The sequence below is a fragment of the Poecilia mexicana genome, unplaced genomic scaffold (genome assembly GCF_051168715.1).
Source record: "Poecilia mexicana isolate PSO_F unplaced genomic scaffold, ASM5116871v1 scaffold_21, whole genome shotgun sequence".
NCBI classification, from domain to species: Eukaryota; Metazoa; Chordata; class Actinopteri; order Cyprinodontiformes; family Poeciliidae; genus Poecilia; species Poecilia mexicana.
In genome coordinates this window covers 22,596,671-22,612,711 of record NW_028263390.1, presented here as the reverse complement: position 1 = coordinate 22,612,711, position 16,041 = coordinate 22,596,671, and the positions used below count along the sequence as shown (strand labels likewise).

Here is a 16,041-nt window from a genome sequence, read left to right as displayed (position 1 = left end):
AAATTACAGAAAACCTATGCCTGGTGTTCAGAGCATCAGCTCGTCTCCACTCTAACCACTAACCCTCAGTGTGGCTCGCCACCAGCTGCTAATCACAGTCTAGACAGCGACGAAGAGGCGGTGGTGTGGTTGGAATGATACGTTCAGACGGCCGACCCTCACCACCTCCTTCTACGTTCAGGAGAGAGAATCGGCTTTTTATGGAAACCCACCATCGTCCGAACATCTCACCAAACCCCCTGCTGGTGGAGGAGGCAGCCGCTGCCTTCGCCTCCGCAACATTCAGTCACAACTTTATCAGAGTTTCTGATTCTGTCTCCAACTTAAAGGATTTTGGTTCTTTTGCTGGTTCTGACTTTGTTTTTACCTTTAATTTGTTTACACATTTGTATGGGAACCCATTTCTGCCATGAATAAAGAAGCCCAACAGGAAGTTGGAATTACAAGTTACAATTGTGAAAATAAGTCAATAAATATGACAATTATTGTCAATTAGGGTAGTAGAACTTATGGCAGAGTTTTAATTTAATAATTTCAAGTTTTAAAGTTATAATTTCGTTTCAAAGTCAATCATGAAACTGTCAAACTGGTACTGCAGTGAATTATAAGAAAAAAAGTCATAATTGTGAAAATAAAAATTTTGAGTTGAGAGCATTGAGAAGTGATAATTATGAATTTTTAAGTTTGACATGAATTACAAGAATAAAAGTCATAACTGTGAGAAGAGGTCAGAATTTTGAGATTTAGTCATAATTACGAGAATAAGACGTAGTCACGTTGTAATTTCAAATTGTGCTGGTGCTTTACGTGAAACTAAATTTATCACTGCGACTTCCTGTGAGGCTTTTATCCTTCTTTCATGGCAGAAATAGTCTTCCATACACTTCTATGTTTTGTTTTAAAAAGCAGATAAGCAAAAAACCAGATTATAAATGATTATCGATTTAGTTTTTTATGTGACCTGTTTTTGGCATTTCAGGCGTTCCATACAGATATGGTTGTCTTCATGTGTCAGGGCAGACTCGCTGTATAAAGTGGATGACTGTCTAATGTAAAGGCAGCGACTGGGCCAGTAAAGTCTATAAACTATGACACAGTTTGTACACCACTCTAAACTCTTGTATGAACTGTATTATTCAGTTTCTCTCAAATTCCCACTTTGACCTTATTTTTGAAGTCAGATTTAAGATACAGAACATCTTAAAATCTAATTACTGTAAGGAAGCACTGATGGATGGTTAGACTGTCCTGTCTCTACTTCCTGTGCAGCAGTTTACCAACAGTCAGTGGCTTTAAGGTGATTTAGTCAATGAAACTAAATCTCTCCACTAAGACTTTGATGTCACAGGTAAAATCTTAATTCTTTGAAGTTACGGCAAAACTTTAAAGTCAGTAAATGTCATCTAAAAATGAGTCTGAGGTTAAAGGTCCCCCTGCTGTTTGACCAGGTTTTACTGGGATAAAGCTGTGAGGACGCATATTAAAAAACAAATTAACCTCAGATCAACTATTTCTGTGTTTTAGTTTTTTTATTTTTGTTTCCTGTTCTGGTGACGGTCAAATCCTCCGTGTGAATAAAAACCTTATCCAGTTTGAAATGGAAATGTTTCAGGGCCACAATTGTAAAAAAAATGAAATGAATCATTCAGGATGTAACAAACCAACAAACATCTCCAGGTTTGAACCATTGGAGACATTTTTAGATTATTAGGACCTTTTTAAACCAACACAATCAGTGTGTTTCATCCTTACCCTGCTGCTGGGCGTTGAGCAGAGATGGGTCAACGGCAGGAACCGACCGGGCAGCAGGGAGTGGTTTACCAGCTTCTCCTGGACAACAGCAACAAAGACAAACACTAAGTGATCACGAAGTAACCGATTAAGAGAAATAAAAAGGTTTTCAAAGAGTTGGGCAATAACACTGCTCCTCCTACATGTCATTAGACGGTAAATTTCCACCCCAGTCTCGGGTCTTTTGAAGGCCCATCAGGTTTTCTATCAACTCTGACCATCCTGCCAGCTCCTGCTGAAGAAACCCCCACAGCATGATGATGCCACCACCAGGTTTCACCATGACAACTGTGTTCAAATTGATCTGCATGTTCAGTTTTCCATGTCAGCCAAACAGTTTGTGTTGGTCCTGTTTGCTGTTTCTCTGTCTTCCGGATGCTTTTGTTCTGAAATCTTGCAGACTCTGTTTACTATTAGCTAATAACGACCAGAGGAATCAAAATAAACGGGACTGGAACAAAAACAGGGCATTTTGTAAAAATTTGTAAACATCACAAAATCCGTAATTTTTCTTGCACTTCAAAATTTCTGGAACAATTGGTCTAACTTATAAAATCACCAGAAATTACACTGAAGTTTGTGGTAGTTCAAACTTAAAAACTCTAAAAGGTGTTAATACTTTTAAAGGCTCTGAGCGGTTTCCTGCGCCTGTCGGTTGGTAGGACGTGTTTTGAGCTAATATGCCCTAAATACATCCACACTTTGATCTTATCAGTCTAACTAACATTTCTCCTCAAGTTTTGTAGCTATTTAAGATACAATTTTACCACATTTTGCTGGGAGAGAAGACACATTCTCCTTTAACACCTCCAAACAAGCTACACTTGTTTCACCTTTAACTTGCCAACACCTGAAATCCGGGAAAACTTTAGAACCTCTATAAAAACACTTAACTTTTCTTTAGAATATTTTAGATATGAATTATGACAAAAATCTAAAATGTTCCATGAATAACTAGAAGTCACGTTCCACAGAGAATCTGCAAATAGGCGGTGATACCTTTCCCCTCTGGCATTGTGATACTGTAAACCTGAATGCTGTGAAAAACAACAAATCTATGAAAAACCTGGGTAATCTTTTTCTGGAACTGCATTTTCTAAATTAATGCACAAAAAGACACGCCGTCCTTTTTGAGGCCCTCAGGGGACACATAGCAGTTCTTCAGCATCCGTCTCATTTCCAGGGGAAAAAACACCTTGTCTGTCAGCACTTAGCGCGATTGGACGAGCTCCACGTTTACCTTTGACACTCTTTAATCTTAATCAACACTTTTTCTCTGCAGACATGTTTGACGAGATGCCAGCCAGACAATAACTCAACAAAGTGAGTGTTTGCACTTCTTGTGCCAGCTCACTGTGCAGAAAACTGTTCTCTTTAGCTAAACCGATGTCAAATGTTGCCTAATGGGAAGATGAATTAAGCTTCTTTCACACATGTGTTGCAGCAGATCTTCAGGAATCTTTCTCTTGTCTTCAGAAACCAAATTGCATCTTCAGATATGTTGCTTTATGTCTTTATGTCAACCTGGAAATAATGCAATGAGTATTTAGCAAACAACTTTCACTGCAGAGCCACTTCTTCAACTTCAGAAAAACACACACTTGTTTGTTGAAAAGTCTCTGTGGAGGGAATATTAACTTTAATGCCAGAAAACGGAAAACAGATTAAACTCATTAATTTACAATGCAGTTTCTTTTGCTGGTACATGAAAAACCTGGAAATACTGCCTCATTATCCTGCTTTTATTCTGAGGTCAAGTGAATCAATTCCAGCTTGAGATGAGGCAATACCTGACATCTGAACTCACATAAACACTGAAGCCAGAGTTATGAAATCAAAATATTGTTTGTGAAAATCTGCACACATAAGTATGTTGAGCAGATCCTTAAAAAAACATTAAACTGAGCAAATCGAAGAAAAAAGATGAGTCAGGGGTAAAAGAAACCTTCAGCTGATGAACAGGAACCAAACGTTCTGTCTCTAAGAAACCGTAAAAAAATAATCCAGCAGAGACTGGACACAGGTCAAGCAGATATTCAGGAACCCAAGGAGAGAACCTTGGGGGATCTCTAAGAAATCTGATTCATCAGCTGTGAATAAACCAAAGCAGCCCCAGCTTTACAACTAAAGACACTATTTTAATGAGTTCCCATTAAAATAACCTCTGGCATCCACAGAGGTTAGGACCACAGCCGCCTGCTGGTAGCTGAAATCCATGAATACTCCAGTATTTTCTAAATACGCTCGTTATACCAATGCAAACAAACGCCAGTCAGGAGAACGGCGACACTCCGTCTTTGTATTTTCAGCTTCAAAAACTGCATTTCTTTGAATGTTTTAGACATAATCTGCGAATAGGCAAATTTTCAACAACTAATCACTTCATGTTTCAAATAAACAGATGAACAGATGAATCCATGAACACACAAACAGGCTGTAAATCTCACTGTAAAAAATAAAATAAATCTAAAACGCATGAAATCAAATTTTGTTTTAAAAACATTTTCTGCTTTAATTCACTCCATCAGCATTTGATGCTGGGGTACCTCAGGGTTGTGTTTCTATACTGTTTTTGATTAAAATATGAATAAATGATTATAGAGGGGTGTATAATTTTCTTGTGTATGTATAAGATCTTGTAAAATTTGTTTCATGAGATTCTAATCTCTTAATCATGTGGTTTTAGTTTCATTAATCCTAAACCAAGCATCTGTATTTAGTCTTTGTGGGTTTTAAACACTTGTCTGGTTGTCTATCGAAAACATTTCCTGTTATGTTTCTACCTCAGATATCAGGATAATAGGAAGGAAATGTTAAGCATAATTTTGGGGTAGATTAGAGAAACTAACTGCGTATGGTTCATGTGTTGGAGTGTAAAGATGTTCAGCGCCGTACCTGAAGGAGGCGGCAGCTCTGCCGGAGTGTTGGCTGGTGCGTGGGCCCCTGGTGGGATCTGGATGTTGTTGTAGTTCGATGCAGGGGGGCCCGTTGGACCTGATCCCGGATCCTGTGCGAAGCCGATTCCTGGAGCTGGACCTTGATCCTGATTCTGGTTTTGTGAAGGAAGATCTGCCCTGAAGGAGCCTCCATGTGAGAAACTCTGTCCTGAGAAACCTTCCGCTCCAAACTCTGAGAGGCAGAAAGAAAACACATTTGGCTTGTTTAAACAGCCTTCATAATTTATACCATGTTTGTAGACTTTCCCATCTTTGCCAGCAGCTCTAATATTAATCTGCTTTGACTTTTCACTGCTCAGAATTGCTTCTTTTACGTTTTTTCAGCCTCAGTGGCTCTCTGTGCATTTTAAAGCAGGAACTGAGCCCTGTTTCTATAGGATTCAGTGTAAGTGGGTTAATTAACCTCTGGAGAGCAGTACACTGTGTTTAACACACATTCTGGCTCCCACTCCCTCCACCACACAAATATACCAGTGGTGGTTACAGAAAGACCATTGTCTCCCCGCAGCTCCGCTCTGACTTTCCATTGGCTGGGAAAGGGACGTGTTGAGCAAGAGGAAAGGAATGGATGGAGGGTGGAGGTAGGGGGACCGAAGAAAGGAAACAAGTTCCACCGCCAGGCTGCAGAAACAGAAACGAGGTGTTGTCGGTTCTGTTACCACAGGAACATTTGTGTTCGAGCAACATGTTGCATTTCCAGCAGTCTGTCTACAAGTTTCCTTCTGGCTGTCCAGCAGATAAGCGTTGTCGTCATGATGCTATTTTTGGTGAGAAGTCATCATATGGTGAGAAGCATGGGAGCATGTATACAGCATTCGTCCCCAACCAGAAATAAACTGGGGAAAAGGTATAAAAACTCAAAAATCTCATTGTTTATCAATTATGGTGATAAATTTTGATTCATCACATAAGTTCCAGTTAATGAAGTTTAAAACTCCCAAAAACTGTCAAGTGATTCCAAGTGTGTAGGATGATTTAAAAGATTGTTTGATCATAAACATCAGTGCCAGTTTCCCAGAGAGCTTGTCCTTAAAACCAAGACGAGTCACTGAGTCAAAGAAATGAGCGGACCTCCTGCAGAGCCCGTCTGTCTGCAGACTGAAACTCCTCGTCCTCACTCAATCCAAACAGATTAGTTCTTTTCCAAAACCCATCAGGAGGCAGGAAAGTAAAAATGGCTTCTGGTGAAATAGTTTGAATATATTGAATTCAGTCAAACTGTTTAAATTCAATTCATGGCATCATAACCAGAAATACGTTTTAGAAGAGGAATGGGCCTGGAGCCGAAGCGTCGCTGATGAGAATTTATGACATTCATAATTAATCTGAAAACACCTCAAATATCTCCATGTTAAAGCTGTAAGTGAACTGGCAAGTGAAGCTCAGTTGGGACGTTAAAGAACCGTTCTGAGACCAAACATTCCCCCAGGTGAAATTATCCCAACGTAATAAAGAACTGTAACATAAAAAATGTGCATTTAGGTGAGAAAGACCATAATGCTGATGACTAAAAAGACATTTTATGAGATATATCCTGCTTTTTGAAGAGGGCTGAGAATTCAGCAGAAAAATGATTTGGGTCACACTTGCTTGCTGTGTGAAAGTAGCCATGAAACTTTTCATTAATATGTATATTTTCCTCAACAAATACAAACATATTTGGTGTTTTAACTACTAAAATTAGCTGTAAGTGTTTTAAAAGGAGTTATTCCTCTTAAAAATGGACAGTTGTAGACACTGTCCAATGAAATCAGATGCAACCTTCAGTAAAATGCTCAGACGAGGGCGAGGCAGACAGCAGCAGCTATACATTAGTGGGGATAAACTACCATGACGTCAGAGAGACAACAGAGCATTCTGGGAAGAGAAAAACACACAAGCTGTTAAAGTGAGACGGCAACACCAGCAGACGTTGGGGTGTTTTCTGACAAGTCGATGTCATGGTAAAGCGGCCATGTTTTGGGGTCAAACAAACCCAAATGCATGTGGCCTGAGTGGGTGTGGGCAGCAGATGGGTTTCGTTTCAGGGAGGAATTTCTCAAAGTAATTTCACTGACTTGAGAAGCATGTTGCAAGTTTCCTCTTCCAAGGAGGGAAACAGGTTTCAGTCCAAACGTGCTTATGTCAAAACAAATGTCTGGTTCTGTTCCCAAGAGGCTTTTTATAGAATATCAAACTTTTATAATGAACTAAGAAAGTCAGAACAGATGTTGCAGATTCCCGAGGGTTGAAGGAAAAGCTCAGCGTAGGGTTGAAGTCATCTGGGTCTGGGATGATTCAGTGATTACAATGATTCACAGTCGCAATGAAAACACAGAGAACTAATCCATTCACACTTAACCCGTCCCAGAAGGTCTGAACTCCTGAATCACTCTGATCCATCTAGGTCTCTAACATCCCATGTCAAACAATCCGCCATCCTCCGTGATACAATCTCAACTCTTTGACATGTTTTCTGTGATAACACACAAATCCATCTGGGCTGTTTTAAAGTGAGACTGTCACAGCTGTTAGAGAAACACAAGACTAACCCAAAAAAGGTCTGAGGGATTTCCATCAAAAACAGCAGAGGAAGAATCCAGGATAACAGAAGAAACCCAAACTGGACCGAGCGGGTCAGAAACATGTTTGCCTTTCAGTCTGACAGTGTAGAAAGAAAGGGTGTAGAAGATTGATGCAATGATAACACAGTCTCCTTTTAGATCAACTCTGGTTGGTTTGGGTTTAGTTTGTCAGGTTTGGTTGGAGCTGCGTTAGTGATGTTGGCTGGACGGTTGGGTCCAGTTGCTCACTGGATCTCTTGGTTGCTTGGTCGATTAGTGGATTGGGTTGCTTGCTTAGTTTGTGTTTGGTTTCCTGGTTGGTCTCGGATAGCTCTGCCAGCTTAAAAGCTGATGCTGTTTCCTTACATGACCTGTCTGCTGAAAGAATAGTGAAACTGATGTACATTTCTGTGCCTAGATGTGATTTAAAATGTTGAATAGGTTAAAAGTCTCACAGTGGGCCATCGGTAGCATCGTTGCCTCACAGCAAAAGGTGAAAGGACCTCTGATTTACCCTAAATAAAGTTTTTTCACTGACATTTTACTTTGAAATGCCTCAGAGGGATCTGACTGATAAAAGGTAACAGTCAGGATAAGGATACAAAACAACAAAAACACAAAGAAATAAACTGAAGACAGTCATCAGCAAAGGATGAGTATATAATGCAACAGTGACATTACCAAACGTAGAATTTCCTACAAAGTTTATGAAAAGGACAAGAAAAAAAAATCTGGAAAATCTCGTGTCTCTGTCTCATATCTGGGCTGCAGTGTAGGACAGAAAAACAAACCTTTTGGGAAATTGTGCTGTGGTCAAAGCTGTTTTTTTGTCTTTTGTCTTTTTAACAAGAAATTTAGTCCACTGTGTGTGGGTAGAGGTCACAGTGAGTCTCTTATCTTTTGAATTACTTTCTGCAGAACCAGGAACAATCAACCACAGTTTCCAGTCCATTTTCCCCCAACAAATAGTTGCCCAAACAGTAGCTTTAAAGGTTGTCCCTGGGCATATCTTGTCGTATGAGCTCAAACAAAGGGGTTTTCCAAGGCTTTCTTTCTTTAAAAGGTTAAGTTTTATGGTGTAAACCTGCATAAAAGTTCATTGATTTTCAAGGCAGCAAAGGTCAGAGTCTTTAGGTTGATCTGAAGCTGATATTTCTTTTTTCTTTTAAGTCATAGCTTATTCACGCAATAAAAAAAGACTTCCAAGGCTAAAACATTTAGATCCAATTCTAAAAGAATAAAAAAAAGGAGTTGTTTATATAAAAGGCAGAAACTTGTTGCCTGTGAGAACGTATTACATGACTAATCTACCCCTGACACTCTCCTAATCTTTCAGAGGCTACACCTTTGACTGCAGGCCTTTCCAGCTCCTGAGAGCTGATAACCAGAACAATGCCACGCCAGACTGAACACACACCGTCACACACAGATTAAAGCCCGCCATCTGAGGAAGTGTTCCTTAAAGAAGTGGGGCTGGGTGTTTGCCTTGTGGAGGAACAGACTGTATCAGAGGATCTCACCTGCTTCCTCATCCTCATCCATGCCGATGGGGCCGGACTGCGGCGTCTCGCCGTTCTTCAGACAGTTGTGGATGTAGGTGGCCTTCCAGCGGGCGTACTTCCGGTGCTGGATGTTCTGGAAAAGATTAAAACATCCAATATTTTACAAGTAGGAGGTCAGTCTTGGAACAAAGTGTGACGAAGGAATAAATATTAATTGCTGAAGGATAATCACAGAGTCTTGAGTTCAAACTTTATTGCAGTTATCATTCTTATTAACTGTAAATGAAAGGCTTTGTCTTATAAAGACAGAGCCGGTGTCTGGGTGTTTGGTCGATCGTTGTAAGGTTTTACCAACTCTTCATGTCTCTGAGTTACACTAGGCCTTTTACTATGCTAAGATGGGTCTTAATGTAAGGATGTCTTCCATCATACCAACTTTGAGGCACATTTTCACCATAAAAAGCCTTAAATAGTTGCTTTCTGTGTCACTCCTATAAGAAAATGAATTTTCTGGATAACAGGCGATATAAAACTGGAGTCCTGTGGGTCTACAATAATCACAGTTGCTGTTTTTTAGTTTTGGTGGCAGGATGTTTGGAATGTGGGAAAAAAGAGCAGAAGGGGTAAAAAGGACCAAGACGGACACATTCACACTGACGTGATGCTGATAAGAGCGGCTGTAGAAAGACCTGCTTCTTCCAGATAAGTGCCATGTTTTTCAGAAACAATGGCGTTTCGGACGAGAGCTGTGTTTGTTTGGCCTTGGCCTGTCTAAAGGTTGAAGTTGGTCATTTCCAGCAGGGAAAGAAACACCGATGTGATATGAAACTAAAAAAGCGAAGGAGGGCGACTTTTCATGTGAACATTTCAAATAACAGGTGACTAACGGAGAAGATATTCCTAAAAACAAATGTCTCTTCTGCTTGGGAAGCGACAGGGTAATGTCCAGCACGTCTCTCCCTCCATAGCCACCAGCAAAGCTGGCTAGCACCTAGCTTTAAAGTCCAAATGCTTTTAGCTGCCTACTTTAATCATTTAAAACACCAAATATACCTTAATCATTAACCGTTTGAAACGGTTTTATCACTACTGCATAAGTTAATATCTTGTCTTCCTCATCGCGTCTCTTGAAGGTAAAACAAATCAGCAACAAGAGAAATGAATGCCGCTCCTGAATTGGCAGTTTGGCAAATGCCAATAATATTAAGTAACATTATGGCCCTGTGAGCTTCCCAAGCTGAGATACATTTTCTAAAAAAAATGCAGCTTGGATAGCCTGGTAGAGCTTCATATGCTCTATGAAGAAATCTGAAAATTTCCCACCAATAATGTGGAAGTTTTGCCATTTGTAGAGACAGAAGTGAATACAATTATTATCATTATTTTTTATTTATTTAATGTTTTTAATTGGAAAGGCAAAATACAATTATTTGTACAATCCAGCTTCCACCACAATGGAAGGAAGAGAAGGAAAAACATAAGCCAATCCAGGGTTTTTGTATGAATACAATTATTTTAACTGTTAAAAATCCTTTTTTGCATCAAACGAACCTGTTAAAATTCTGATTTTCATGCTGAAAGAGTAGCACTGTGGGCTCCTGCAGCTCCACAGACAGGAAGAGACTCACAAAATCACTGAAAACATAAACAACACCTGAATCTTTATAATAATCTTCATAATCCTGCCTTGCTGCTGAAATGTGCTATACAAATAAAATTTGATTGATTGATTGATAATCCTTGTTAATTATGTAAGTCCTGGCCAGGCGGAGACATGCTCACAGTAACTCACACCTCATTTCACACTCTGGTCAGGATGAAATCTGTCCAACATGCAGCGTCAGGATTGGAATCAGAAAATCAGAGACATGAAGCTCTGCTGAAAAAGCCGAACCAGAACCAGAACCACCTCCGTGCAGGACCAGCGTCTGCCGGCCAAGTCACAGAGCGTTCCTGTCTGAGTCGAACGGTGAGAACAAAACTGGAGTTCAGCTGATGTTTTCATGACTCAGGAGGAGAGACTACAGCTTTGTTTTCTTCAGCCACACTATTGACGGACTGATCCATCCGTTAAGCCACTGACTAACGGAAAATTTGAATATGAACGTAATCGGAGGGGTTTTCACTTTGTTTTACCTCAAATAAAACTACCAATATAACAGACTGCAGGCCTCATGAACACAGAAGCACATAATTATTGGAAACATTTAAAAAAATATCCTCTTAAATTAAGAAAAACAACAAAAAAAGCCCAACAAAAACATCCCTGAGACCCAATTTATGACCCAAAGTCTCTAAAACATCAGAATTTGCACATTTATTTTGTTTCTGTCTGGTTACATCATTCTTTTAAATATTCCACCAGACATTACCAATGCACTGTATCTCATTCACATTTTTATAAGTGTTGGCTGATGCAATATTGGCTTCACTGGGGACAGTTTATGATAACTGTTTCAGGTTTCATCTGAAATATTCAGCAGGAAGCCGAGGAATGGAGAAACACTTTAGATTCAAATGGAAACTTTACTGTTCAGGTTGAACAGGGAGAATTGAAATTCCTCATCTGCACTTTTTAACCTGATCAATTCAGTTTTGAAATGATGCTAAATGTGACGTGAAAGATCGTTTGACTTTGCACTCCTTATTTAGGATTTGTGCTACTTTAAATGTAATTATAAGATAAGCTGGATAAAGTTTAAAATATATAATCTGTAGAAATCCATTCGATCCTCTAATATGTAGGAACGTGAAGAAATTACTCATTTGCTCTTCTTTAGCCATTAAAAGTTAGCAGAAAAAAAATGTTAAAGTTCTGATTTGTGCGTCGGGTGTCTGAAGATCTGAAGCTGCTGCTGTTCCCGACATGAATGAGGACAGAGCAGCATTTCCTCCAGCAGCTCCCCTTCAATCAGCCTCTCTGTGCTTTGTGACGATTGCTCCTTTTGATTTAATGTCCAACACCTTTGCCCACCACTTATCCCAGAATGCAGCGGGACACGCCAGGATCTTTGAACGCGTTTGGCTCTGATCACGTTGGGTAGTTTGGCTGAGCAGCAGGAGTTTGGTAATTGCTTACCACTCTGCACATATTAATGGGAGGATGAATGAAAATGATCCTGGGAAGTTAGGTTGTCACAGCAAACAGCTGAGATGGTATCAGATAATGTGTTTACCATCAACTGCAACAATAATGGTAATACTGCACAGTCTGAGAGCGTTTTAAGTGATGAATGGAGCTGGGCTTTGTTTGAGCCTTTACTCTGTTTTATCCATAACTGTACTATAAACCCAACAGGGTGGGGGGAAATTATTTTGATAACTTAAAGCAGAATGAAATGACGCAGGTCGTTTTGTTCGTCGTTGCTGTCCGTTCTCACCCACCTCGTCTGAAAGCTCCCCAAAAACAGACAAAACGTCCATCAACAAGCTGGAGGTGTAGAAGGACTTGATCATGTTCCTGCAGAAAGAAACAGACGACACATCATTTTATTCATGTTTCTTCTGGGGTTTCACTTATTCAGGTACAAATCTTTACGGTTTATACGGCCTCCTTCCCTTTACTCTAACGTTCACCCTAAACTTTTAACTCCTGTCATAAAATACATGGATAACAAGCTTAACACAACACATTTTAAAATATTTTATTTCTTTTCTACTGGACTTGGAGAATAAGAAATCCAAAAATCATGAAAGAAACAGAAGAGCTAAAACGAACTACGTTGTATATTGTCCTTCGGTGTGTTTGTTTGAGAAGCTGTTAGACTGGCCGATGTGTTTATTGGATAAATAAATTCTTTATTTAGAAGCTGCTTTGAAAAGAAACATCTGCTAAATGATGTGGAAATACAGACAAATTACTCTGGCCCAGCGGCAGACGCCACAGCTGGAACTGAAATAGTTTGAGGGTTTTAAATAAAAAAAGACAAACAAAAAAGAAAGACCTCAAAGATTGCTGCTGTTCCCACTTCAGAAAAAGCAGACAAATGCCTAAAATGCAACATTTTGGCTCAAAAACATTCTCTTAAGTATGAAGATGCTTCAGGTTTGGACTTTGCAGCCACGTTTTGTGACGCAACAAGTTGATCTGAGCCTCAGCAATCTGTGGACAGAGACGCTGCATTTCTAGTGATCTACAGATCAGTATAGAAACTCTCAGCTTTCTTAGCATCTCATATCCCATTAAGCATAAAAAATGGCTTCATAAACTGGAAGCTAATAAAAATCTCTTGTCAAACTTCACAAGCTTTTAGGTTTCGACCCATTTCAGTCAGTTTTTCTGTCATGTTTTCTGTCAGGGAGCCGCCTGCTGCATCACAGCCGTTCAACGCCAAGAGGTTTTCTGGGTTTTAGTGGAAAACTGCTCTCATTTACATGACTTCAAAGTGTTGGTCGGGGGTTCAATGTGACGGATGCTCCGACTCCAGGCTGCAGGGAGACATTCAGACATGACGATCCCATTAGCCACGCTGGGTGCCAAGACCCAACATAGTGCAGAAGCATGCATAAAAATGTCGGAGATGTTTTTGGTTAGATATTTTACTGTTTATATAAAGAGATTTTATGTCCGTCTGAAGAGTAAAAGAAGCTATGTTTAACTGATAAAGATCTTATTGTGAGACTAGTTGGTGAGAGATGGCCTGCATAACGTGTCCCGTTAACATAGCTGTAGAGTTAAAACATGTTAAGTTAAACTTTCATTGTTTCACATTAAACTGCTCAGTATCAAACGGATTTTCAGTCCACACGGTTCCACTGAGGAAAATCCTCCCGTTGGCCGACTTTACTCATTAATGAACCAATTTGGATTTGTTTGTTCCCATTGTTTGTTGAAACAAAAGCAATGAAACAGACCCACCATGCTGCCACCACCGTGCTTTACAGTTGGTACACCAGTGCTTCCTGACATGTGACCAATTCCCTTTACAGCTTGAAATGAACACAAAATGTGCAACTGCAAAAAAGAATAAAACTAAGACACAAAAAAATATGAATTCAGCATGAAATATATGCATGGAGGAGCTGAATGATGCCTCTGACTTTAGCAGCACACAGTGGGTTTGTTAGACTGAACTTGGGCACATTTCAGTGCTCCAACAGGACAATGATGCCAATAAGAGACCAACATTAAGTTTTTGGAATAGCTTTCCCAAAGCCCTGACTGATACTTTGTCATGTCTCTTCCACAGAGCAAACTCTGCCAACAAGAGCAACCAAATATCCACCCAAAATGATGCCAGAAGCTTGGAGGTTCATGTTGAATTATCATCTCCAACGTGGAAAAAGACCAGCGCAAACAAAACATTGAAATGTCGCCACGTAGATGATGTTCATGGCGGTTAAAAGTGGATGCAAACGTCTGAGTTTGTCCCATCATGGAGGCAGAATGAAGGTGAGAAGATGAATAAACTCCATCAGAGGTTGGTTGGGTTTCTACCAACTCACCTCTGAGCTTCAGATTGAATATAATTCTGTTTATTCATGACTGATTATTTGTGCCTTTGTGTAAACGCACTGCAGACGCCTGCTGCTTCTCATTAAACTGCAGGCTGTTTGCGTTCAGCGGAGCAGAAATGTGACTTGATCTTGTTAAACACAGCTGCAGGAAACAGAACGGTTCTGACTGCCTGTTGACACTGAACATCTCTGCTGTTATTCATCCTTTACAACCTGCTGCTTGCTCCTCACACCTACCGCTACCATTAGGAGGGAAATCCAACCCACCTGGCCTGACTTTCATTAATGTTTCAGGTGTGTTGGTAACAAGAGAGAGGCTGATCTGTTTTAGGGATGGAAGTACCAATCTATACGATCTTATAGAGGTTTTACTGAAGTTTCCATAAACAATTTATTAGATTTAGGAAAGTTTTGGGAGATTTTTACAATTATTTTCTTTTATTCAAGAGCTGAAATGTAAATTAAGCTGCACGTTTTAAACAGCAAAGCTTTACTGGAGAGTGATCACAGAATTAATTAATAAAATAAGCAATAAAGCACATTTTGAGGTAGCAACCTGGACTCATTTGCTAAACATTTAAAAGGTTTCCTGGTTGGTAATGAATGAAAGCATGGTGGTGGCAGTGTTATAATGTGGAAATAGTTGTGATCTCTCTTGAGGGAGCTGCACAGGGTCCTGATGTGATGGAGTCTCTCTTTTAGGGGTAGGGATTATGTTTAAAGGTATGATATTTATGGTTAGCAATATACTAGCTATGCTAGAGGGTAGTGTTTGGGTTGGGCATAAATGCAGTTACTAAAATGAATGGAAGTCAATAAAAAGTAGAAACACAAACTTGTGTGTTTTTGTGTTCTGTTTTATTTGCTTCATTTTCCTCTTTTGCCTTTTTTAATGTAAAAAGGGTGACTGTTCTTTTTTACATCATGTACAGATCATTTGTAAGAATAAGCTCAATTTAATGTGGACACAATCTTCTTTCTTTTGGCATCATCCGTACAAAAGACATTAGCTGCATTTCCATTATAAAAGTCCATAAACTTTTGTCTATTTTATGCTAATGTTGAAAAAACACAATTTTCCAGTTGTGGTGTTTTCATTAAATAAGAAAGTCAACTGAAATCACATGAATAAGTTTGTTCACACGATAAATCATTAAAAATCTGGCCATCACCCTACGACCACTTCCTGTTGTCTTCGTCTCTCCTGCCAGTAACAACGTCTGGTTGTTGGTCACAACTCGGGTGATGCAGAAAAGGGATTTCCTCGCACAAAAACGTTTTAGTGAAAAATTTGACTTTTCTTTTTCAAAATTGCTGCGTTTCCATTAAACAAATTTATTTTTGCAATTCCAATTTGTGCAACTACACGGTCAATGGACACACAGCTGCAGTCCTGGAAGTATTGTGATTTAGAGCTGTTGAAGGCGCCCTGTAATCAACTGTTTTGTTTTGTGAAGGAAAAAGGAAGTAAAAGTCTCCAGACTGCTGCACTGAGGCTCACGTATAAACTACAGTAACCTAACACGGCTGTTTACATGTAGACCTGAACATGTGGTCTGAAGTGAAAAGTCTTCGCATGAGTCACCGCCTGTTGCTAGGAAACACAAGGTTCAAAAGACGTGAAACATGAAGTCATGCTGCGCGAGAGCGTGTTGTGTCTGAAAGCCGTGAGGATAAAACGCAGCCAGATGTGGCGGCGGTTGGTGGCGTAAACAGCTGGACAACAAACAGACATCTGATACAGAAGCAAACTGTGCTGCTCTGACAGCCAACGCATCATAATCAAAGTGT

At 39.8% G+C, this 16,041-nt stretch overlaps 1 protein-coding gene across 1 annotated transcript in view; it reads right to left on the bottom strand.

Moving 5' to 3' along the window:
• Positions 1-16,041, bottom strand: part of vta1 (vesicle (multivesicular body) trafficking 1) — a 37,523-nt gene that overhangs the window by 10,948 nt on the left and 10,534 nt on the right. Inside the window, exons 4-7 of the mRNA XM_014968037.2 lie at positions 12,178-12,253; positions 8,812-8,926; positions 4,687-4,920; positions 1,753-1,830 (exon numbers count right to left, since the gene is read on the bottom strand). Of these exons, the coding sequence (XP_014823523.1) occupies positions 1,753-1,830; positions 4,687-4,920; positions 8,812-8,926; positions 12,178-12,253 (503 nt within the window). The remainder of the gene's footprint in view (positions 1-1,752; positions 1,831-4,686; positions 4,921-8,811; positions 8,927-12,177; positions 12,254-16,041) is intronic.